At 42.7% G+C, this 23,766-nt stretch overlaps 1 protein-coding gene across 4 annotated transcripts in view; it reads left to right on the top strand.

Annotated features, from left to right (window-relative positions):
• Positions 1–23,766, top strand: part of LOC148025801 (kinesin-like protein KIN-14C) — a 65,772-nt gene that overhangs the window by 15,912 nt on the left and 26,094 nt on the right. For all 4 annotated transcript variants that reach the window (XM_087693042.1, XM_087693040.1, XM_087693041.1 and 1 more), the window contains exons 4-9: positions 12,153–12,570; positions 12,730–12,854; positions 13,009–13,083; positions 13,254–13,331; positions 13,454–13,555; positions 13,932–13,961. In XM_087693042.1, coding sequence (XP_087549168.1) covers positions 12,153–12,570; positions 12,730–12,854; positions 13,009–13,083; positions 13,254–13,331; positions 13,454–13,555; positions 13,932–13,961 — 828 coding nt within the window. The remainder of the gene's footprint in view (positions 1–12,152; positions 12,571–12,729; positions 12,855–13,008; positions 13,084–13,253; positions 13,332–13,453; positions 13,556–13,931; positions 13,962–23,766) is intronic.

The raw sequence follows: 23,766 nt of genomic DNA, 5'->3' as shown, positions 1-23,766 counted from the left end.
CTGGAGTGTGAGTTGTGTTTGCAACTACATCACTGATAGCATTGATTTTCACTCGCGACTTAGGCTTGTTGTCAGAAACCTTGCTTTGTCCTTTGTTTGGACATCGCGTCGCTATGTGGCCTGTTTGTCCACATTTAAAGCACTTCCCTTCTTTCATGAAGCGCTGCTTTTCTTCTTCGGAAAGTTGCTTTGCTTGTGGGTATAGATTGGAGCGAAATTGAGGAGCATTAGGAGGTGCATAGGGCTTCTTTTGATTTGATGGCTGCTTTTGCCGCTGTTTTTATCCTTCATTTGGGGCTGAACACTCCTCATCATCAGCTATTCTCTTCTTATCATTCTTTTGGAATGATTTGTTGCCATTGTGCTCCATTTCCCATATCTCAGTATGGTCAATGAGTTCCCTGAGACTAGAACAATGATAATGATTAAGAGCAGTACGAAGTTTAAAATGCAAACCTCCTTAAAACTTCCTAAGCTTTTCCGAACTGCTGATCTTCTTGAAATGTTGGACCTTCAAAAGTAGCTCCCAAAATCTCTTGGTATAGTCACCAAGTGACTCATTTTTCCTTTGCCAAAGCCGATCCCATTCCATTTTTACATCTCTTTTGAAATGAACAGGAAGAAATTGGCTTTGTATCATGTGAACAAAGGACCGCCATGATTTTGGGGCAGCATGATCATATTCCAACCCCGTCTACCAAGTATGGGCTAAGTCGGTCAAATGTAAAGCTGCAAACTTAATCTTTTCTTTTTCTTTATACTTGTCACGACCATACAAAATTTGAAATTCTTCTTCTTCTTTTTATGCTTTCGTCCATGCTTGGATCTTGAGGTTGAAGATGGTGAAGTGCTTGATGTGGATGAAGATGGAGATGAGGGTGAAGAATGTCGACGACTTTGACGATGATGAGGTCTTCCACGAGAAGGCTGTGACTCTTTGTCACTAGAAGAGGGTCCATCAGAGTAGGCGCCAGATGACTTTGAGGAAGAGGATGAGCTTCGACGCGATCTCTTTCTTTGTCTTGAAGTAGAATGGGACTGCCTCTTAGAAGTAGTTGGACTTCTTGATCGGCTCCTTTCATTGATATTGCTTTGTCTCCTTGAAGTAGATGGGCTTCTTTCCTTGAATTCTTTGGGATTCTCAACTTTTTCTAGTTTGAGAAGTTGCTCACGAATTTGCTAATTCTCCTCTCTAAGACTTTGAATGGCTTGAAGGATAGCACTCGACTGATCCATTGAGACTCTAAGAAAAATATGCTCAAGCACTCAATGCAAGGGCTGAAAACAAATAAACTTATAATTGTAAGCACTACCAGTGTTGGGGTGAGGACCGAGCCAAAGCTCTGATACCACTGTAAATGCCCCGAATAACGTAGTATGCTTAACAATTATGATTTTCGCTTGTTTTCGAGATTTAATATAAAAGAGAATGAACACTTAAAGCTGAAAATGAAAATTACTCACAAAATTACAGCCATGAAAATGTAAAAGTAATGGAGACAAGATTGAGGGTTGAAGATGGGCAATACTCTCCCAAAACCTCTCCCCCCCCCTCCCCCCCCCCTCCGTGATAAACCTGCACTTGTTACGCACCCAACACGGCACAGAAAGGTAACACGATATATGAGCTCAAGGTATACTCTTGTATTATTCAATCCAAAAAGCGGGACAATATAGACACATCCCAAGACTACACCCTCGTGACGCTGCACATAAGAGGGTTCACCATTGGGTATAGGGAATCACACGTAGAGTGGAAACAAGGCAGGGCTTTGAGTCACTACTACTCCGTATATAGGTGCATTCGGTAGCAACGGCATGGTATAGTTACAAAGCCCTTACACTCACCCCCGCTTACTGGATTGCTGTCCTCAGCAATCTAAGGGTAGCGTTTGTTATTTTGACTTATCCGGGGTCTTAACACAGCTTTTCCTAGCAAGCTGGTCAGTGTCTGCCGGTCTAAGGGGGACTGCGGGGTCTTAACACAGTCTATACTATCAGACTGGTCAGTGTCTGTCGCACTAGGAGTTGGGGGTCTTAACACAGTCTTTTCTAGCAAGCTGGTCAGTGTCTATCCATCTAAACTGGACAGTTGGGGCTTTGTTCCTTTTGGAGTGATGTGCTGATTGTTACCATGCGGGTCCACCCTTGACTCGATTACATTTGAGGAGTGGAGGCACGTTTGGGGTCTATGATTGAGAACCGCCTTATTTTTGGATTTTCTGGAGAGGCTCAAGGGTCGTTGGAAGAAGCAGGGGGGTTCTCCTCGAGCCAAAGGGCAAAGGCATCCTTTTCGCATTTGCGGGCCTCCGCTTCTGAGATCCAAGTGGTCTCCTTGAGTGGACGCCCGTACCACTTGGTGAGGTATTCGAGAAAGCCTCTTTGCTCCCGGCGTCGGAGGAAGGCTTCTACTTCGAAGGGACCATTGGAATGGAGCATTGGTACGTGCCGTCCCGATTGGTTGTCTAGATAGAACCTGCGCAGAAGACGAGCATGAAATGCATTATGAACACAAACACTGTCTGGCAAGTCCAGTTTGTAGGTGACTTCGTTCAGCACTTGAGTGATTCGGTAGGATCCATAGTATCGGTGATTGAACTTGGGGGTCATGTTTTTGGAAAGTGACATGTTCTTGGAGCTAACTAGGACCATGTCTCCTTTGGCGAATAGTATAGCCTTTCTCTTCTTGTTTGCTTGCTCTGTCATGGTGATCTTGCTCTGCTCGAGGCTTTGCTTAGCTGCTGCATTGCGGTCTCTCCATTTCTTCAAGAATTCTTCTGCATCCTGATCTTCCGCTTTGGCCGCTCTAGATGCTAAGGCTAGTGGGGTAATGACTTTTTTTCTTGTAGCTAACTCGAAGGGGGTGTACCCCGTTGCCGAATGGATTGAGCTATTATAGTGGAATTCCAAGACATCAAGGTACAAGGCCCAATCTTTTTAGTCCACTCGGGTATAGCTCCGGAGATAATCTTCGATGCCTTGGTTGACTCGTTCTGTCTGTCCATCTGTCTTCGGGTGGAAGGATGACGAGAATCTCAATTGTGTGTCCAGGGTCTTGAAAAGTTTCTTCCACATGTCGCTCATGAATCTTCCATCTCTATCTGATACAATGGCCAGTGGTAAGCCATGAAGTTTGAATACATGTGTGAAGAAGAGGCGTACTACCTCCTTGGCATTCAGTGGTGGTTTGGCTGGGATGAAGTGGGCCTGTTTGGAAAAATAGTCCACCACTACAAAGACGATTGTGTACCCATGGGACTCGGGTAGTTCCACAATGGAGTCCATGCTGATGACGTCCCATGGGCGGTTGGATACCGGTAATGGTTGTAGTAGTCCTGCTGGTCTTGATCGTGGTGCTTTGACCATTTGGCAAGTGGGGCAAGTTTTGATGTAGTCTATCACTTTTTCCTTTATATTTGGCCAAAAGAACTGCTTCCTAAGGGCCTCCAAGGTTTTGCTTTGCCCTTTGTGGCCTCCAATCTTGCCATCATGTATCTCATGCAGTATGAGTTTCTTCAACTCCACATTGTTGGGGATATACAGTCTCTTGCCTAAAAATAGGATGCCCTCCTCTAAGATGTACATTCCATGTGGGGTCTTCTCTGCTTCCACATCTTTGATTATCTCGTGCATTTCTTGGTCTTGCTCTAGGATCTCTTTGACGAGTTCTATGAAGTTGCTGCTGACCACACTGATAGCTTTCAGGTCAGCTTTCTAGCTCAAGGCATTTGCTATCTTGTTAGTGGAGCCGGGCTTGTGCTTAATCTCCAGGTCGAATTCGGCTAGGAAGTCTAGCCAGCGGGCTTGCTTTGCCGATAACTTAGGTTGAGATTGGAAGTATTTGAGGGAGATATTGTCGGTGAAGACTATTGTATGCTTGTCTTGAACATAGTGCTTCCACTTTCTAAGGCAGTGGATGATTGCCAATATTTCCTTCTCATGTGTGCTCCACCTTGTTTCAGTATCGGTAAATTTCTTTGACTCATAAGCAACGGGGTGACCTTCTTGTACCAGTACACCTCCTATGCCGTAGTCAGATGGATCTGTAGAGATTTCAAAGGGTTTGGTAAAATTCGGCACTCTTAGGACGTGAGTTTGGCTCATGCACTTCTTCATGTGCTCAAAGGCTTCCTGTTGCGCGTTCCCCCATGTAAAAGAGTAATCTTCTTTGGTGAGGTGGGAGAGGGGGACAGTGATGAGGCTGTAATCTTTGATGAACCTCCGACAAAATACTGTGAAGCCGAGGAACTCCCGCACTTCTCTTACAGTTTTCAGTACAGGCCATCTTTGGACAGCTTCCACTTTCTTAGGGTTCACTTTGATTCTGTCTGCTCCTACAATAAAGCCTAAGAACTCCAACTCTTTCATTGCGAACTCACATTTTTCCGGCTTGGCATATAACTGATGCTGCCGCAGTTTCTCAAAAACTCGGCATTAGTGGTGTTTGTGTTCTACTAGGGTCTTGCTGTAGACTAGGAGGTCATCTATGTAGATAATGACAAAGATATCTATCTCCGGTCTAAAGATTCCATCCATGAGGCCACAAAATGTACTAATACTAACCACTCAAAACTACCATATCGGGTACGGAAGACTGTTTTTGGGATATCTTCTTCGGCTATGCGGATTTGGTGGTATCCTGATCTAAGATCAATACGGCTGAAGTACTTGGCCCCGTGCAGTCTATCTAAGAGGTCTTCCACTAGGGGCATGGGGTATTTGTTTTATGGTGATTTTGTTAAGGGCCCTATAATCTACACAGAGTCTAAGTCCCCCATCCTTCTTCTTTACAAATAACATTGGGACACCAAAGGGGGATTTGCTAGGGCGAATGAATCCTTGTTCTTCTAGTTCATATAGTTGCTTCTTCAATTCCATGAGCTCAGTATGGTTCATGCGATAGGGAGCTTGGGCCGGTGGGGCAGACCCTGGGATCAACTCAATTTTGTGATCCACATCTCGCCTGGGTGGTAAACCCTTGGGTAGCTCGGCTGGCATTACATCTTTGAATTCATCAAGTATTTCTGTCACCTCTGTGTTCCTATTCTATTGTTTGGGTCTCTTGCCCTTTTCTTCTTCTTCAATTGGTCGGATTATACACAGATAGACCATATCTCCTTGTTTGACTGATTTTTCAACCTGCTTGGCACTGCATGTCATGATACGTGGCCTGATAACGGTCCCTTGGACCGGTGCATTTTAGGTCTGGCCCCTTGGTTGGGTTGTAGCTGGTTTCACTGTTTGGCATGATACTCCTGGCTTATTCTCCTTCATTTGCACTTTGATTGGGGTTCTGCCAGGCAGTTGCATTCTTTCACATGGTACTCTGACGCCTTCTCCTTGCATATCTAGCATCATTTCATTCACACCTTTACCAAACATTGCAATGACATACTTGTCATAGAATTCCAAGCCCAATATCACTTTAAAATCATCCATGGGGATTACTAAGAAGTTGAGTTTGGCTTTCCACTTGTCGGCTTCCACTTGGACTGCAAAGACTTGTTTTACTTCCTTGGCTTCTCCTTGTGCGAATGTTACTGTTAATCCTTCTGGGGCCTTTGATAGTTTTAATCCATGTTTTGTTGCATACCTTGGTGTCATGAAGTTGTGTGTTGCTTTTGTGTCCACCATGATAGGTTGGTTTTCCTCGCCCACTCGGCCATTGATATATAGATTGTGGACTGCCGCTACTCTGGCTGCCATGCATTGGGGTTGGGCGCTAACTGACCCTACCCTTGGGTGGTCCGTGCTTTCCTCACTCCCATTTGGGATTTCCTGGATATGCGGTGGTTGTGGTTCTTCTCCTCCATATGCACTAGTTGCATTCACCCTTGATCCACTTGACGAAGCTGTATTTTCTACTAGGCATCTGTTTTGGTAGTGTGGACCCCCGCATTTGAAACATCTGATTCTGACGGACGGGCATGGGGGTCTCCACCATGATGTATTTGATCTTGTGGGCCCATACGATGTGCTAGGGGTTGGCCTATAGTGATCGTTTCCCCATCTTCCTGCTGCTCCTCTTGGTACTAAAGCAGTTTGTGACACGGCCGTGGTGGTAGTGGTGTTTTGGCTCCTTGTATTTGTGAATGTCCCTCTAGGAGCACCGGGCCTTTGGTTCCATGAGTTGTTGAAGGTGTTGTTGAAATTGTTGTTAAACCTGTTTTGATTCCCTTGTGCTGTTCTTCTGCCTTCCAGGTCCACCAGTCTTTTGGCCATTCTCATGGCTTCTGCTAAGCCTGCTGGCTCCTGTCTCTCCACATCTCTTCTAGCCCATTCTTGCATCCCAAACAAAAATCCATGTAGCTTAGTGTCTGTATCCATGTTTGGTAGCTGCAGCATGATCTACCTATATTTGCTAACATATTCTTTCATCTTTCCCTGTGTTTGCTTGAGGTTCCTCCATTCATCTCTCACTTTGAATTTTTCCATCTTTGGAATGAAGTAGTCATTCAATTCTTCCTGGAGTTCTTCCCATGAAAAGATGGTGTGGCCCTGCTCTTGTTCCAGCAGGTATCGACTGGCAGCGTTCTCCTCCAAGTAAATGGCTGTCACCTCCGCCTTCCTATCTTCGGTTATTCGTGAATGCTTCAAGTACCTGTCTACCTCTGCGATCCATTTCTTCAGAACTAACCCATCTCTCTCTCCCTTGTACTTGGTTGGTTGGGGCATCTTGAATTTTCCATAATCATATTCTGAACTATCACTATCTTCCTCTTCTTTACAGTGGTGCTTCTTCTCCTTTTTCTTGTCTTTCTTTTTGCTTCCTAATTCTACTACTTTCTCCTTCTCCTTCCTTGTATCTTGTGCCCTTCTAGATGTCTCCTCTCTACCCATTCTATCCATCTCCTCTTGCATTCTGTGTCTTTTCTCCTCTTCTTGTTGTTGTATCACCCATTCTCTATAGCCCTGCTCTGCTTCTAGTTTTTTCCTCCTTTCTTCCTCCTCTTTCTTCATCTGCATGTTTCTCCATATTGACTCCAGCATGCCTGACATACCATCTAATTGTCTTTCTAGTTCGGCCACCTTCTCTTGGGCCACTCTCCATTCTTGCCCTCTACTTTTCTTCCTCTCCTCCATTGTTGGGAGGGTGACGTTCTCCCTCTCGTCCTCCATGTGGTTGGTGGTGGTGTTGACGCGGGGAGGCCGCGTTTCGCCTTGTGGTAGTGTGGGTCGTGCCGCGGGGAAGCTGCGTCATGTCTTCAAACGGTGGGATGTCGATGTTGGGGCGTCACGCCGGGGTGACGCGTCGTCGTGGGGCGTCACGACGGGGGTCGACGTGACGTGGGGCGACACAATGCAAGGCGTTGCGCTGTGGTTTGTTACGTCTTCGATTTCTTCGGGGCACTGGATCTTTCCTCTTGCTTCTGTGAGCACTCCTTCACTCTGAGCAAGAGTCGCTCTAATACCAAGTGTGATGAACCTGCACTCGTCACCCAACATCGCACAGAAAGGTAACACGATATATGAGCTCAAGGTATACTCTTGTATTATTCAATCCAAAAAGCGGAACAACATAGACACATCCCAAGACTACACCCTTGTGACACCGTACATAAAAGGGTTTACCACTGGGTATAGGGAATCATACGTAGAGTGGAAACAAGGCAGGGCTTTGAGTCACTACTACTCTCTATATAGGTGCATTCACACACACACACATCCCCTCGAAGGAACGTATTTTTGCTCAACCCAAGTCCCTTAGGGAAGAGCTCAGTTACAATAAACTTGAGAGTGAGGAGAAGTAATTCTCACTCTCACAAGATCATGCAAATGTGTACAAACTTGCATGCATTATCTATTATGCAATGATAAGAATTGATTTCTTTACAGTATGAGAGAAGAAAGAGAGGAAATCAGCCTTTCTCCATCGTTGATCAGCAGTACATGGATAGGGCTTGCTTCTTGTTGCTAAAATGGAAGAAAGAGCTCGAGAAGGAGGTGCTGTAATGAATTTACAGGCTTGTTGTCCTATAAAACAACAGTGATAGAAGAGGGAATATGGAGGAATTTGATAATGGAGAAGTGGGGGATGGTGATGGGGATGGATGGGCCAGTTTCTGGCTATCTGTGTGCTGTACATGAGTTTATAGCAAAGAAAAATGATGCTGAATGAAGAAAAACGAGCTCTTATTTATAGGAGAGGGAAAAGCTAGTACAAAAGGAGAAAGTGGAGTAGCACAAGACAAGTGTCCAGCCACATGTCATGAGATGTGACAAGTGGTGGGACACTTGGAAACTTGTGTGACAAGTGTCTTGACACTTGTCTCTTCTCTATGGTCTTTCTTTTTGGACTGAATACTGTCAAGAATAGAAACAACCAAATTTAGTAAGCACAGTCAGGGTACAGAATTTACTATTTTTAGAATGACATCCCTATTTTTTAGGACTAGCATTTTTAGGCTAATTCGAGGCTCCTAAAATTTAAGGACCTCCCAATATGGGTGTTATATGAAAGCTTTTTCCGTGTACATCGCAAAAACGGTATCAGAATCTTCATGTGACTTTTCTATGCAAAGTAATATGCATTTCAAGCTTTCAGCCCACACATGCACTTTGTACAAGCATTTCATGATCATGCCATCTTGCTGATTGTAATTGTCTGTTCTGGCGGATCTAGCCCACACTTCAAGGCATCAGTCCTTTCTGTGTGCGAGTCTAACCCTGATATGCGTGAGTTTTAGTCACAGGCGCCCAATCGGGCCATATAGGTGGAAGTGTGAACTATCTTTTCTCTAACCCACTGCATGGGTCCACCATAACCTGTGACCACTCATCAGTGGCTAGCTCCAATACACTTTTCTTTATATCTAATTAGTGCAAAGGAAACAAATTTAATAAATCATTATATAGACAAATTAATGAAAAAGGATACAAATTCTGTTTCTATAGAGTTGTGATAGACACCTTCGGATGTGAGCTAGTTGTTGATAGGTGATTGTTAGATCAATTATGAAGCTTCAGGTCGGTCCTCCGTGGGTAACGGCAAGACGCTTTCCTTGCAAGGTAGACCTAGGGCTAACTAGTCGGGGACAAAATCCGATCATTCTGGTTAGAGTATGGATGACGGCGGCTGGAAAGTAAACTCTGGGCAACTACTAAAATGTTATCCGTTACATAACCAAGGCGGGTATGTTACACCATGTTTGCCATGTTTTATCAGCAGTAGATTTGTTGATTGATATCTCTTGCACAGCCAAACCAGAGTCCTTTTTTTTTCTCTTTGGCTAATCTCTTACAACATTCATCAATATAGTGATCTGGCTTCTTGCAATAATGACATTTTTCCTTCTTTTTAGACTTTTGTATGTCTTGAACAGCCTTATTTGATGGCTATCCAATATCACTCTCTTGCTGTTTTTGGCATTTTGCTTGACTTTTCCTTTTCCTTTGAACTTGGAAATGTCAAAAGACGCGGGTCTAGAGCATGGCAAAAGCTATGGCGGATGAAAGATGAAGACCAAACTCATGATGACATGGACAAGTAGAGACAAACTGTTACACAAGTGAATTAGGTTCCAAGATGGCAGCTTGGACTCATAAACACAATCTTGTGTAGGATTGACAAAGACAAGACACCTAACTGAAAAGAGAAAGCATCATGACATTGTATTCATTCCATTATAAAAGTAATAGTTAAGTACAATGCTTTATAGAAGTTGGGTTGTTCCACTCTCCTCACTGTGTGTGCATATGGAATTCAAGCCAGCTCTTCTTGGAGCATACATTATTTGTCATTTCTCAACACCCCTCCTCAAATGATGAGTTTCTACCCTTGTTGGCTTTTACCCCCCTGCATGTAAACATGGACCAGGAGACTAGCTCTTTGGTAGCCTAGTCAAGTTAAGGCTTGAAACTTTACATCTCGGTAGGGTTTGTTACATAAGTAGATCCACTATGGGAGCAAATTCCTTAGAACAATCTGTCAGAGTTGTTGATAGTAGCAGAAGCATCTTCTTCTTCTTCTTCTTCTTCATTCATGAATTGGTTTTGGTGGTGGTCATTTTGCATCTGCTGTGCTCTTCTCTTGTGGAAACATTTAGTGGCAATATGGCTAATCTTACCACAATAATGACATGTCATCTGACTTTTGTTGTCGGCGTTGAATCCTCGACCTTTTCCTTTGGGTCCAGTAGCTCCTTTGGTGTATAAGAGATTTTTCCTTGAGCTGGTCTCTTTGCTTTTAAATTTGCTTTCTCCATCAAGCAATGAGTACACAATGTCTTTGAGTGAGAAATTGGGAACATTACTTAGTGTTGAAACAAGGTTCTCATACGGTTCATGATTAACACTGGCACACTGGTAGGTAAGTCACTGGCTGCATGGGTAGTGGCACTAGCTCCCTCTCCAACAACACTTGCATTGGAATCTATAGATGATGAATGATTGACTATGGAGGGGAGAGCTTGAATATATAGGCCAAGAATAATGCAATAAATACATCAGGTCCACCAGCAATAAATGCTGATTGGCCAGCCATAAATGCCAGAAATCACATAATAATGACTAATAAAAAATGCCTGAAAAATCTATAATGTCTGGCCCACTAAATCACGTGCCCAACTTACTCATGAGCTGACTATACTGCAGACACATGGCCGGTCAATTTTGTGCAGCCTTTGATCCCCTCAATAACTAAAAAGAGTCTTGTATCATCGTGACAAAGTTATGAATCCCAAGTCTAGTCTTGAGTTGGTGTAATGGACATGCTTTTACTATCTTGAGAGAGTAGCCTGTGTTGATGAGTAGCCTTTTGTCCAGAGTTCAGACAAGTCAAGGGCAGTTGTATGGGAGATGCAATGCCAAATGACTAGCTCACCCAAAGGGCTGGCATGCTGAATGTATGGTTTGATTGCAAGACAGCTCATGCCATCCTATATATTTTTTGATCGTTTTCTGTGTTATTTGGTGCTAGCCCTGACCTTAGTCAATGCAGAAGGATCAGTCTTTTGTGTAGTGGAAAGCAGAGAGGATTATTTTTGCTACTTTTTGCTGTCTTGTTTTTGTATCTGCTAATTCAGCAGGTGCAATCTCTGACTGTTGCAGCCACTCTCCTTTGGATGCTGAATCTTATCCCTGAAGGATTCAATATGTTCAAAGCAAGAGCAAATTCAGGCTAGATGTAGTGCCAAAAGGCATCAGGTCACTGAATTGTTATGTTTGCTGTCAGCTCAAATGACACAATGCATGTATCGACAGTCAACATCAATCGATCCAAGGCTTTAGAGAACAAAACTTGTGAGTCAGGTGGCTCAAGGGAATTAATCAAATGGCTGTTGTCAGGCCAAAGGGCACAGTGCAGTGGCATTTTAAAGTCAATATCAATTGTTGCAAGGGTTTAGAGAACATTACTCGAGTTAATGGGGCTGAATGGAAGCAATCAAACGGTTTTGTAGCCGCACGTGACACTTGTAAATAGTGATAACAAATATCTAAGAGGAGGCATCTCTTCTCAAAGTGTTCACATTGTATAGAGTGGTGATTATGCTTATTTGAGCTTTGGGTTATATGAGCATCATATCTCCTTACTTCTGGGAAAAGAGTGTCATTTATTGTAGTAAGATTAATTATAGCATTATGTGTCCCTACTTTTGGAGGAGTTTCTTTTAGCGTATTAAGATGCATTGAAGAGGTTCTGAAAGACTTTTGTGTTTACATTCTCATCTCTAGTTTGCACCACTGCACCCCTTGAAGTATAAAAACTGTGAACACATTCAAAAAGGTGAGCCCTTTTTGTGTTGGAGCTGTGTTGTTCTTGCTTTCCTGGCTATGTCGGAAACTTTGATCATTGCTCATTATCAGTGCATAATCACCATCTGCTTCCCTCCAAAAAAGAAAAGGAGAAAAGAAAAGTATACCAAGATCTTTAGCAGTTTGTCACCTGAGTCTCAAATGGACATTTGTATATACAGTATATTGAATGCACTGGATTCTATGACATAATTCTATCTAAGAAAGAAACACTGCTTGTTCCTTGAGCAATAAGCCCCTATGTACATGTTGATAGAAATGACTCATTGGTTAAGTGAGCTCACTATCAGCCTTTTCTGCATCAAAATTTCCAGACTGAGAGAATGGATTTCTTAGGGTCCTTTATCCTTGATCAGCAACATTTTATTTTTCTAAATGTTTGGGTATTGGTTTTGCAGCCTAATTATCAGCCTTCATCGTCAGAATTAGTTGTGGATTGCATTCTTTTGCTCAAAGCTTATTATGAACAGCTACAAAGCAAAGATTCTGGGCTAAATGATAGAAATGCAAATTTCTATGGCACCAGTAGGGCTTCAATCAAGGAAAGCTCAGCTTCACCTTCAAATGCTAGCTTGAAGCCCTACAGCTCACCCAGCACTGTACAGAAAAGCCCTAGTCAGCCTCGTAAACGCTGGGTTATTCCAGAGTTTGATAATGCTGCTGAAGCTGACACGGTCCTCTCACAAAACACTGATTTTTCTCTGCGGCCGATTGGGGAATATCCGGAGAATGCAAGTATTCTGCATAGATTGAATGGATGGAAGTCCAGTCTGACAGATGAAAATTTTGTTCCCAGCTTGACCCAGTCTGGAACAGGTTTTAAAACTGATTTTCGCTGTTCTTTGGATTTTTCAGATCTATAAGGCTGTGTTGGCCATTTTGTTGTTGAAAGTGAAACAAATTTAAAATATCTATATAGCATTGACTATCCAGGATTCCTTGTTTCATGCTTAGTCAAGATGTTTTTCTTTGCAGGACTAACTTCCACACACATACATCATATTAGTCAGAAGTTCCGGGAGATTTTGCGCCTAAAAACGAGGGGAGCAATGCAAGACTTTGTGACGACAGAGAACTCTGGTGTTTTCGGCAATTTAGATGTAATTAGATCTACTCAACTTCAGTATGTTTTGGGACATGCTTTCTTTATTATCTGATTAAGTGATTTGTAAGTGGCAATAAGTTATATTAGTTTGTGGTAACTGCTTCTATACTTTTGGTACCTTGTTGAGCTGATTCGGATTTGTCTTTCAGAACTCTTCTTCTCAGTCTTTGTCGAGTTTAGTGAATGCTATACTCGGAGATAAACAACAAGACGAGGTTCCAGCTGTAAGTTAACTCATAATAATGTCACAAGCCGTCTTTCTTCAGCCTTTCCATCACATGTTTGAAATCTGCTATACATTTGGTTGAGGCTTTCTGAGGTTAACAGCACCGTATTTTGCTACTTGTTTCTTTGTTCTTTTTGTGTTTGAGTTGGACTTTTTGTACAATTTCAGCTTGTGGAGTTTATGCTGAAAAAAGTCATGGAAGAGTTTGAGCGACGCCTTGTTACACAAAGTGAACAAGTTGTAAAAGTAAGTACAGGAAGAAGTTGTAGAAATAAGTAAAGGGTTTTTAGTAAACCATGTTTGTTTTCTGTTTCTCCTTTATTTTCAATCTCATTAATATGTTGTCAATGCTGTTGCTATGAATGCAGCTAAAAAATACATTGAAAGAGCACTTGACACGAGAAGATAGGCTTGCTTCAAGGGCAAGAGTTTTGGAGACCTTGGCTGCTGGTACAGGGGAGGAGGTAAAGGTAAGACTATTTTCATGACTCACTTACAACAAGATAACTTTATTGCCTTTTCAGTTTCAGGTGATAGCCACCTGAGCTGTAATGAGAAACTTGTTTGATTTGTGGCTGTATGCTCATTTCTCATTGGTTTTGCCATCTGTTTTTAGTCTACTGTGTAATTCCTTAAGCACATGCTAGCAGCAATGTCCAAAATAGGCTTCTCTACATGATCATATTTGCCCTTTCAATTGATAATTTTGCTCTTCTCATTTGCAAATTATTTTCTGAATAGGACCATATTAATTTGTCTTGCGCATCATTGATCACATTTGCTTTTATTGCATCGCTAATTATTCTACTTTTATTGCTGATCAAGAGCTCTTCTTTATGAATGCAGATTGTATCAAATCAGCTCCAGAAAATGAAGGTAATGCTGCCATACTATCACTTAATTTTTCAGAAGTTAGAATTATAGTTGCAGCAGTAATAGGAAACTCTGGTACGAATGCAGGTACATGAACATACATGCATATGCAGGTACATGAATGTAAACGCATATGCAGACATGCATTTGTAGTCGGATGCATGTACAATGCTTTGAAGGGATTAAATTCAGGAAAAAGCAGAACATACATAATGTTGGAACATTTGGGGCAAATACTTCTAGGGTGTTTTCATAACTAAATAATTGTAAATGGATAACCAAAAAACCTCAAAATTACAAAAGATTTCAAAGATGAAGGGACAAACATGTTTGAAGTGATTTATAAGTATGACATGGATATGGCTGAGGTTGCAACCTTTGCTACAGATTTGGGAGGGGGTTCCCTTCCAAGACGCACCTATCTACCTATCTGTCCACATGTCATCAGCTTTACTTGCTTGACTGCTCACCTGCCTGCCTGTATGTGTGTTGGCCTTGCTTGCTTGTTTGTATGCTTGCTTTGCCATCCCTAGCTGCCTACCCTACCATACTGTCGGAGTGTTTGGGGTCGAAAGCCTACCACGAGGGTAAGAGACAGTAGAGTGAAGGGAGATTCAGGGAGAGCAATTGATGAAAGAGAAGGGGTTCGAAGAAATAGAAGATGTAGAAGAATACTCAAAAGGTAAAGAATGTCAATTTATTTTTGCATCTTGAGAAGATAAATCCCTTGTAGACCAAAAAGGTGCATCAAACAGTAGCTTCTTCTTTGTTGCCTAGATCGCCAATTTGATGCTTCCGTTGGTTTCGAAAGGCGGGTAAAATACTAAGGCACTTGGTCAGAATTCTCCCAAATAGCTCCTTCTTCTTCTCCCAGTTTGGAGTGTTGTTTGTTGCTTGTAAACTGCGATCGCGCATCGCGCGATTTCGCCAATTTTTCTTTTTGCATAAAATTCCTCAAAAATGGCTGAAAGCCACTTGCTTTTTTTACATGTCATCCTATTCTAGAAGTTGTCTACAGCTTTTGGATATTTATAAGAAATAATATCCAAAATGTTAAAAATAGGCTAAACTTGTCCAAAAATCTAGTATTTTTGAACCATCCACACTACGGACACTGACACTAATGACTAATATGACATTGACTCTCTAAATCAATAAGATGAATATGATAGTTATTTAAATACATTACAGCTATCACACCTTCATGCTGAATATGGCTGTTTTTTAAAAATTACAGCAATAGACACATAAAAGAGATTTTGATTATGACAAGTTGAGGGTTGCCCATCTTCAAGCCTTAACTTGTCTCAATCTCTCTTATTTATATATGGTTGTAATTTATTTTTAAATAAACCTCAAGTGTTTGTTCCTTTTCTTTTCTTGAAATGCCTAAGTATGTGGATACTCTAATTGTTTAGTATATATGATGTTATATGGGGTGTTTACAATGATACCAAAGCTTTGGCTCTATAATCACCTCAACAATATAGTGCTTGCAATTGCAAGTTTTCAATCCTTGCATCTGTTGCTTAAGCATGCTTTTCTTAGAGTTTCAATGGAAGAGTGAAATTCTATCCTTCAAGATGAAATGAAAGAAGCTCATCGGCTTCCAAGAGACAGCTATAGTAGTGGAAGGATTTGATCAAGAGGTGTTAGAGATTGGCATTCCCTAGACAGGCAATTCTAGTTTTGAGCAGCTTTCTATAGTCGCACTAGGCAAGCCACGTAGCAGACAGCCCGAATAGGTGATGTCAGCAAGTGCCACGTGGCATAGCAAGACAGGTTGGATAGTTGTTGGGCAGTTGGCTGCATTTAATGCAGCCAACCTACATTATTTATTGCATTTCTTGTTGGCTATTTGTTTGGCCTAGCCTCCACACACTCAGTTAGTTCAGATCTCAGGTTTCTAGACTGCTGATTGTAGAGACTGTTCTCAGGGTTCACAGAATGTGAGATCCTCAAGGTGGAGACATATGCAGACATACACTCTACGTCCATGTACATATCTGCATCCTTATACAACATTCTTTACTGCAGATTTTCTGCGTTTCACTGTCTCTTTCTCTCTCTCTCTCTCTCTCTCCTCTCTCTCTGTTCACTCTCTCTTGGTCATACGCTTCTGCATTGCATCACTCTAACATGGTATCGGAGCATTGAAGAATTGCCCAAGGGTAGACCTACCTGAAGAGGAGATTTTAGCGTGACACAAGGCTGTATTTTCAGCATTTAAGGGCGAGTAGGAGGGCTGTGCATCGAAACAAGGTTGAGGCGAGCGTGGGTATGCGAGAAAGGAGCAGATTTATTGAAGCTACTACTGATTTTTGTTGTTTGAGAAAAAAGAAAATTGCATTTTGGGCCTTTAAGTGCAGATTTTATCTTTACATCGCCTCCGGTGGGTGAAGGAGTAAGATGAGCGTGTGAAGAGTCCTAATAGGTTGCATTTACACAGTTAGAGACGGTTGCTTTTTGTGTTTTATGCAAGCATTGCAGGTGAAGATGTCTTATGAGGCTAATACAGAGTCTAAAGTGATCATAGATCTGAAGGTGTCCGTGTTACCGGCTCTTCCATTAGATCAAAAGCTGGATTGCAAGAACTACTGCATCTGGCAGGTTATGATGCTTGCCATTTTGGAGTCTTATGATTTGGCGGAGCTTGTTACGGAGACTATTCATCGTTCTTCTTCGCGAGATGAGTCCAGACTTTCTTCAAGGGATAAGTTGGAGTTGGCAAAGGCTTAGGCACATTGGGACAAACTCAATGCTCGTATTTGCTTGTTTTTATTTCTCTCATGCACTACAACAGTGATCTCTCATATACAGCATTTGACGTTGGCCCAGGAGATATGGCTGGAGCTTGATTAGACGTATAAGTATATGCTTGTCATGAAAGGAGTTTCTTTGAAAGTGCAGATAAGGGCCATGAGTGTCAGTAAGTCATCTTCTATGTGGAAGCATATCAACAAGTTGTGGCAGCTTTAGATGCAAGTACAAAACATAGGGAATGTGATCACTTCTGAAGACATAGTGAGAACTCTTCTTTCACAGTTATCAGTAACTGCCCTTGGCAAGCCACGTGGCAACGGTCTGAACAGGTGATGTCAGTGGCGCGGTAGGCAGCACAGGTGCCAATTGGCACAACAGGATAGGTCGGACAATTGTTGGGCAATCAACTGCATTTAATGTAGCCAAGTTGCATTATTTATTGCATTTCTTGTTGGCTATTTATTTGGCCCAACCTCCACACACACAGTCAGTTCAGATCTCAGGTTTCGAGGCTAGTGATCGTGGAAACTACTCTCGGGGTTCATAGAATATGAGATCCGTGAGGTGGAGACATACGTAGACATACACTCTGCACTCATGTACATATTTGCATCCTTATACAACATTCTTTACTGTAGATTTTTTGCGTTCCATTGTCTCTCTCTCTCTCTCTCTCTCTCTCTCTCTCTCCTCTCTCTAGGTTCACTCTTTGTCTTGGTCATATGCTTCCACACTACTTCACTCTGACAAGAGGTCCATCTTCTTCTAGTAGGAGGTGAAAGGGAACAAATGAAAGGATCCATTTTACTTAAAGATAAAGAAAGAGATTTTGTTGAAGCCTATCTTGTTTTTAAAAGACATTTGGTGCCTTTTTTGATGGATCCTTATCAAGTGAGAAAGAGTCATATCCTTTTCTTCGAAGATCAGATCATTGGCAAGGTTATTAGTATTCTCCACCCTTGTCTCCATTTTCATTTCCATCAGCCACTTCATTTCCTCCAACCTAGAGGTTTGGGTAGGAATGATGGCATAACAAGAATATTTTAAGTTGAAAAGAAGATCATAGTCAGAATGTATGATGGTTCTTGCAATCCTAATCTTCTTTTTAAGTTTATTTGTCAAAATTGGATATTGTATGATCATGGAAATTATAAAGTTACAGAAATGTTAAGTTTGTAGATCTAGCTCACACTTGGTAGATAGGGTTGGGATATGATTGTGTTCTAATTTTTTAAATAAGAAATAAAAGGCTTCATGATAGAAGAAAATTGCTTTAAATATGGAAGAACATGCCATATAGCAAAGCAGAGTTCAAACAAAGGGCAAATCAATATCTTTGATAGTAAGTCCTAGTTAATGATGTGATGCCAAACACACTTTGCACTTTGAAGATGATTAAAGGCTCAAGGATAGTTACAATGTAATCAAATACTATTCTTGATAGACCTTGGGGTGAATGAAACTTCATTTTTTTGTAGTTGGCTAAAAAAACTTGACTTGCAGAATGAAGACATGGAGACTCGAGCAGAAGTTTGCTAAATTTTAGATATTGAGGATGGTATCATAATAAAGATTGTTGTACCTTACATTGGTAAGCTCAATCTTTAAATCTAAGGCTACATTGATGAAGTTACTTTTTGTAATATACCTTACATTGGTAAGCCCAATCTTTAAATCTAAGGCTACATTGATGAAGTTACTTTTTGTAATATAGATCTTGATGGTTGTGATAGAATACTTAGTGTGCCTTGGAGGGTAGATGTAGTGGGACTTATGAAGAAAGGTAAGAAATATGAGATCCAAGTTGGAATCTAACTTAAAAGGCCATATCTATGATAAGCTACATATAAGTATCTTCAAAATATCATCCTTATCAACTTTTTTAGGAAGACAAGAAGTCTATTATATAAATATTATTCCTAGTAGCTCTACTTCTAATATAGTATATGTGTATGAGTTGACTTCAACAAGAAAATTATTGCTAGCCTTTATCATACAATAAATAAATATTAAAAAATTTGATAAAACATAATATGCAAGAGAAAAGACCAATAGACAAAACTTGCAAGACATAAAGACATTAGATACAATCTTTCTTTATGCATGGGTCTCTCTCTCATGCATGTATTTATAATTTGTATCAAGCTTTGTGCTCACAAATAACATTGAAAAGCATATTTTTTTAAAGCCTTTACTTTTTTTGATGAATGTAAATATTTTGCATCGATATTTTTAGCCCCTATTAAATATACCTAAACTAAGATTTTTAAAATAATAATGATCAAGCCTTCTAAGCTTCACAAAATAATATCATTCAAATAGATAAATTATGCATGTGCATCTATAATTTCCTTGTGCTAAGAGGCACATAAAAATATATATTTTTCATGTTGTGAGACACTTAACTATAATTAACTTTTATATATTAAAATATTTTTTAATCAAATATATTTATTTTGTATAACTTTGCTCAATAATTTGCTCATTACAGCACAAAGCACATTAACATCTTTCCATGTATCTACTCGAAAATGTTATGGAATCATGATATTTATGATATTTTACATACATTTATTATAAAAATAAAAATATTAATTTAATTTTATTTATTGTGAATTTTGTCAATTTGTCTCACAATCTGTGACTTGTTGCATAAGTGCACGTGTGATACTGATTACATTATATGTGATAGATAGATGGAAGGATACTAATGCACTTTGTGTTGTGATGAGTAAATTATTAGATGCAGTTATATAATATAAATATTTTTTGGAGCACATTTTGATACGTAAGAACTAATTATGGTTGAGGGCTTCGTAGTGTGAAAATATTATATTTTTGTATGCCTCTTAGCATAATGAAATTATAGGTACACATACACAATTTATTTGTTTGGATGTTATTGTTTTGTAAAGTTTAGAAGGATTGATCATTATTATTCTGTAAACCTTAATTGATATATATTTGAAAGGAGTTAACAATATTGATACAAAAGCATGATGTTTATGCAAGAAATGTAAATGCCTCAAAAAGAGATGTTTTTAAATGCTATTTGTAAATATAAAAGCTTAATGTAAATTATAAATATATGCATGGGAGAGGTGCTCAACAATATATGGGAAAATATTGTATCCAATGATCTGTTAGCCTGCTCTTATTTAGTCTCAGTCTGTCATCTCCTGGTTGTGAGCTCCTGTCAGAGTCTGACAGGAGACAGAGGAGCTCTGTCAGTGTGTTTTCAGGCTGCCTTAGTATGTATGCAGCCCTGGGCATTTTACAGCCCAGTTCTGGGCTGTTTTTGGGGTGACTGCCCATTATTTTGGGCAGTCGGACCAGTTCTGGTCAGTCGGACCAGAACTGGCCAGTCGGACCAGATCTGGCCAGTCGGACCAGATCTGGCCAGGTCGGCCAGTTTAGCTGGTCGGCCAGTTTTCTGGCTGGGGGCTATTTATAGCTGCCCCCCCAGTCAGTCCAGCATTCATCTCTTTCATGCTCTGCAGGTTCAGCACTGCTCCCTCCGTCTCCGTCTCCGGCATTGGTGCTGCCTCTGCTTCCAGTCTGTCCTGGTTCCCTCACTGACGCTCCGAGCTGCGTGCAGGGACTGTTCTGTCCATTCCAGTGTATTCAGCATTCATCTCAGTCAGTGCAGATTTTCTTCCTTCATTCTCTGCTTCATCTTTCCTCTCCTCTGTGTTCGTGTTCTTCTTTTGCTGCGCACTCTCACATGGTATCATCGCCTGATTGAGAGCACGGAGGACGCGAGAAATACCTTACTGCTGCTGTTCACAGTCCCACAACAGCCAGGCGATTCCTTCAGGAGGCTGCCAACAGGTCTACACCAGCCAGGCGACTGCATCAGAAGGCTGTACAGCCTGCGTTTGCTGTACACAGGGGCTGCCACGTCATCCAGTGACGCAGCAACCTTGCGTTTGCTGCCAGGCGACCTCCTCTGCTGCAGGGCGACCCTCCTACAGCCTGCGTTTTGCTGTTTTGCAGGTCGCTTCTACCCTGGCTGCTCCTATCCTGCAGGCGACCTCTGTCTGGGCAAGTTCCCGGTGCTGGTGGTCTCGATTCTGGTGTTCGCCATCAGATCTATTTGCGTTTTGCAGATCCAGGTGGCTGTAGGCGTTTTCTGCCTGCATCTTGGTGGTTGGTGACCACACTGTTGGTCCTATTTCGTCAGCGGCACAATTTTCTTTGGTATTTTGCAGATTGGAAGATGTCTTACCAGTTTTCAGGCTTTGAAGACTCAGAGGATGAGCTTCTTTCTCATCATTCCTCTGAGCGGAGGCGGGACTATCGTGAAGTTCGACAACGGGATGACCCTCCTCGCACTCGTCCTTCTTCAGTCCATGCATCTCAGAGGGTTCCATCTACTGCGAAGGTTTCTTCAGTGAAGACTGCATCTACTGTGCGGATGCCTTCCTTGATTCCCTCTATCCAGGTGCCGATTCTCCCTTCCTTTCCGAAGGAAGACAAGTTGGATGGTTCCAACTATTCCCTATGGTCATGCAAGGTGGCTTGCATCCTTGATACCTTTGATCTGTGGGATCTTGTTTCTTCGCCCATCGACCGACCCCCCGTGGATTCGTCCGATGGCACCTCTATGGACCGTGCAGCCTTATGGGATCGGCTCAACTCTCGAGCCCGTTCCTTTCTTTTTATGAGTCTCCATGATTCTGTTCTTGTACATGTTCACAGGTTAAAGACCGCGGCGGAAGTCTGGACAAAGCTTGCGTCTTTGTATCAGCACAAGACCTTGGCCCACAAGATTTCCCTGGAGAAGAAGTTGCGGATGCTCAGTCTTGATGGTTCTTCTTCCATGAAGGAGCACATCACGAAGATGGAGGATATGCGAGGCGAGCTTGCCTCTCTTGGTCGTCTGATATCGTCTGAGGATATGGCGATGATTCTGTTGACTCAGCTGCCATCACCCCGCTATGATGTCTTCTACACCAGCCTCATCACTACGAGAACCCGTGAGACTCTCCTATGGGAGGAGCTTTCCCCGCTTGTCTTGGAGCATGACGAGCGACTCAAAGAGGTGGGAGCCAGTGGCTCCACCAAGGCATTTACGGCTGCCACAGGTGGTGGCAAGAAGAAGAAACAAAAGAAGGAGAAGTCCAAGGACAAGAAGGAGGAAGATAAGAAGGATGCGAAGGAGAAGAAGCCCAAGTGTCCCCATTGTGGGAAGGGCACTCATCCCGAGGAGAAGTGTTGGCAGAAGTATCCCCATTTGAAGCCTAAGGAGAAGGACTCGAAGGCGGCCCCAGCCACAACAGAATCTGCGTTTGTGCATCTCTTTGTTGAGGAAGACACTGCCCTAGCTTCTACCACTCCGGAGAAGCCTTGGCTCGTCGACAGTGGCGCATCTTCACATATGACCTTCCGTCAGGATTGGCTTCAGGATCTTCGTTCCAGAGGGGGTACAGTCACCATTGGTGACAATTCTACAGTTCCTGTTCATGGAGTGGGGACTTTACCTATGTTTTCCGACAGGCGGTCTTCCTCCGCCAAAGTGCTCTATGTGCCTGATTTGGGTTTTAACCTATTATCTGTGCATGGTCTTACTCAGTTAGGTACCCGCGTTATTTTTACTCAGGATGCAGTCACAGTGGAGGATGCTTCTACAGGTGATGCCCTTTGGACAGGTACACAGGAGGGTGGGCTTTATACGCTCACAGCCTTGGCTGCGCGGACTTCCCATGAGCTTGGGCTACTCTGGCATGCTCGGTATGGTCATTTGAACCTTGATTCTCTTCGCCGGGCTTCTAGGAGGAAGATGGTGGAGGGACTTCCTGATTTCCCTCCTCTTCACACTGTGTGCCCTAGCTGCTTGAGGGGCAAGCAGCACAGGCAGCCTCACCCGCAGGTTGCTTCTAGGAGGGCTACTTCACCGCTTGAGTTGGTTCATACCGACCTTTGCGGACCTATGGGCACGGCCTCCCTTGGGAAGGCCAAGTATTTGATGCTGATTGTGGACGACTTTAGTCGTTATGTGTGGCCTTATTTCTTGGAGTACAAGAGCGAGGCGTACTCCCGTTTCTGTGAGTGGCAGGTGTTTGTGGAGACCCAAACAACTTCCAAAGTCCGTGGTGTTCGAGCTGATCACGGTGGAGAGTTCACTTCTCACCTTTTCTCTCAGTTTTGCAGGGATCATGGTATTCGGGTGGAGTATTCCCATCCGAACACACCATCAGAGAATGGTGTGGTGGAGCGTGCAAATCGGACCATGATTGAGATGGCCCGATCTATGCTGGAGCATAGGAGTCTTCCTCATTTCCTTTGGGGTGAGGCGGTGGCTACAGCGGTGCATATACGCAACCGCTCTCCGACTTCGGCGTTACAGGACATGACTCCATATGAGGCTTTCTTTGGAAAGAAGCCTTCCGTGTCCCATTTTCGCATCTTTGGGTGCGATGCTTTTGTCCATGTGGACAAGAAGAAGAGGAAGACGAAGTTCGACTCTAAGTCGAGAAAGCTTATCTTCGTTGGTTATAGTATGACCACGAAGGGATATCGGCTCTACGACCCGACGACGCGGTAGGTTGAGGTGAGCAGGGATGTGATCTTTGATGAGGCTTCGGTCTCTGAGGATCCAATTGATGGTTCTATTTCCGATGTTACTTCGTCATCGACGGACCCCCCCCCCCACCGTCTCTCCCTTCACTTCCTTCCAGGATCATCCTTAGCACCCCCCCTATTCCTCCTCCTCCTTCGGCTTCCCTTACCCCTTTGGTGGATGTGCCTTCGTCTTCTACGAGCTCTTCTACCGCCTCTTCGGGATCTTCACGGGATACACAGCCTTCTTCAGATGCGGAGGATTTACCTTCACTCGGTGAGGGGGAGTCCCTCTCCGATTCGGGTGCTTTACAGGTTCCGGAGACCCCCCGGTCTCCCTCACAGAAGGAGTCTCTCAGGATTCCTTTATGGTATCGCCGGCTCATGCAGGATTCAGGTGTTACTCACTTTCCTGCTTCTTCTACAGGTCCTCGTCGATCAGCCCGTTTACAGGCCTAGCGGGACAGTTCACTATGTGTGAACT

The sequence above is a fragment of the Lygodium microphyllum genome, chromosome 14, assembly GCF_053477565.2.
Source record: "Lygodium microphyllum isolate KBCC chromosome 14, Lygodium_microphyllum_v1.1.10, whole genome shotgun sequence".
NCBI classification, from domain to species: Eukaryota; Viridiplantae; Streptophyta; class Polypodiopsida; order Schizaeales; family Lygodiaceae; genus Lygodium; species Lygodium microphyllum.
The sequence above is the reverse complement of the archived record's forward strand: the minus strand, read 5'-3'. Positions and strand labels throughout refer to the sequence as shown.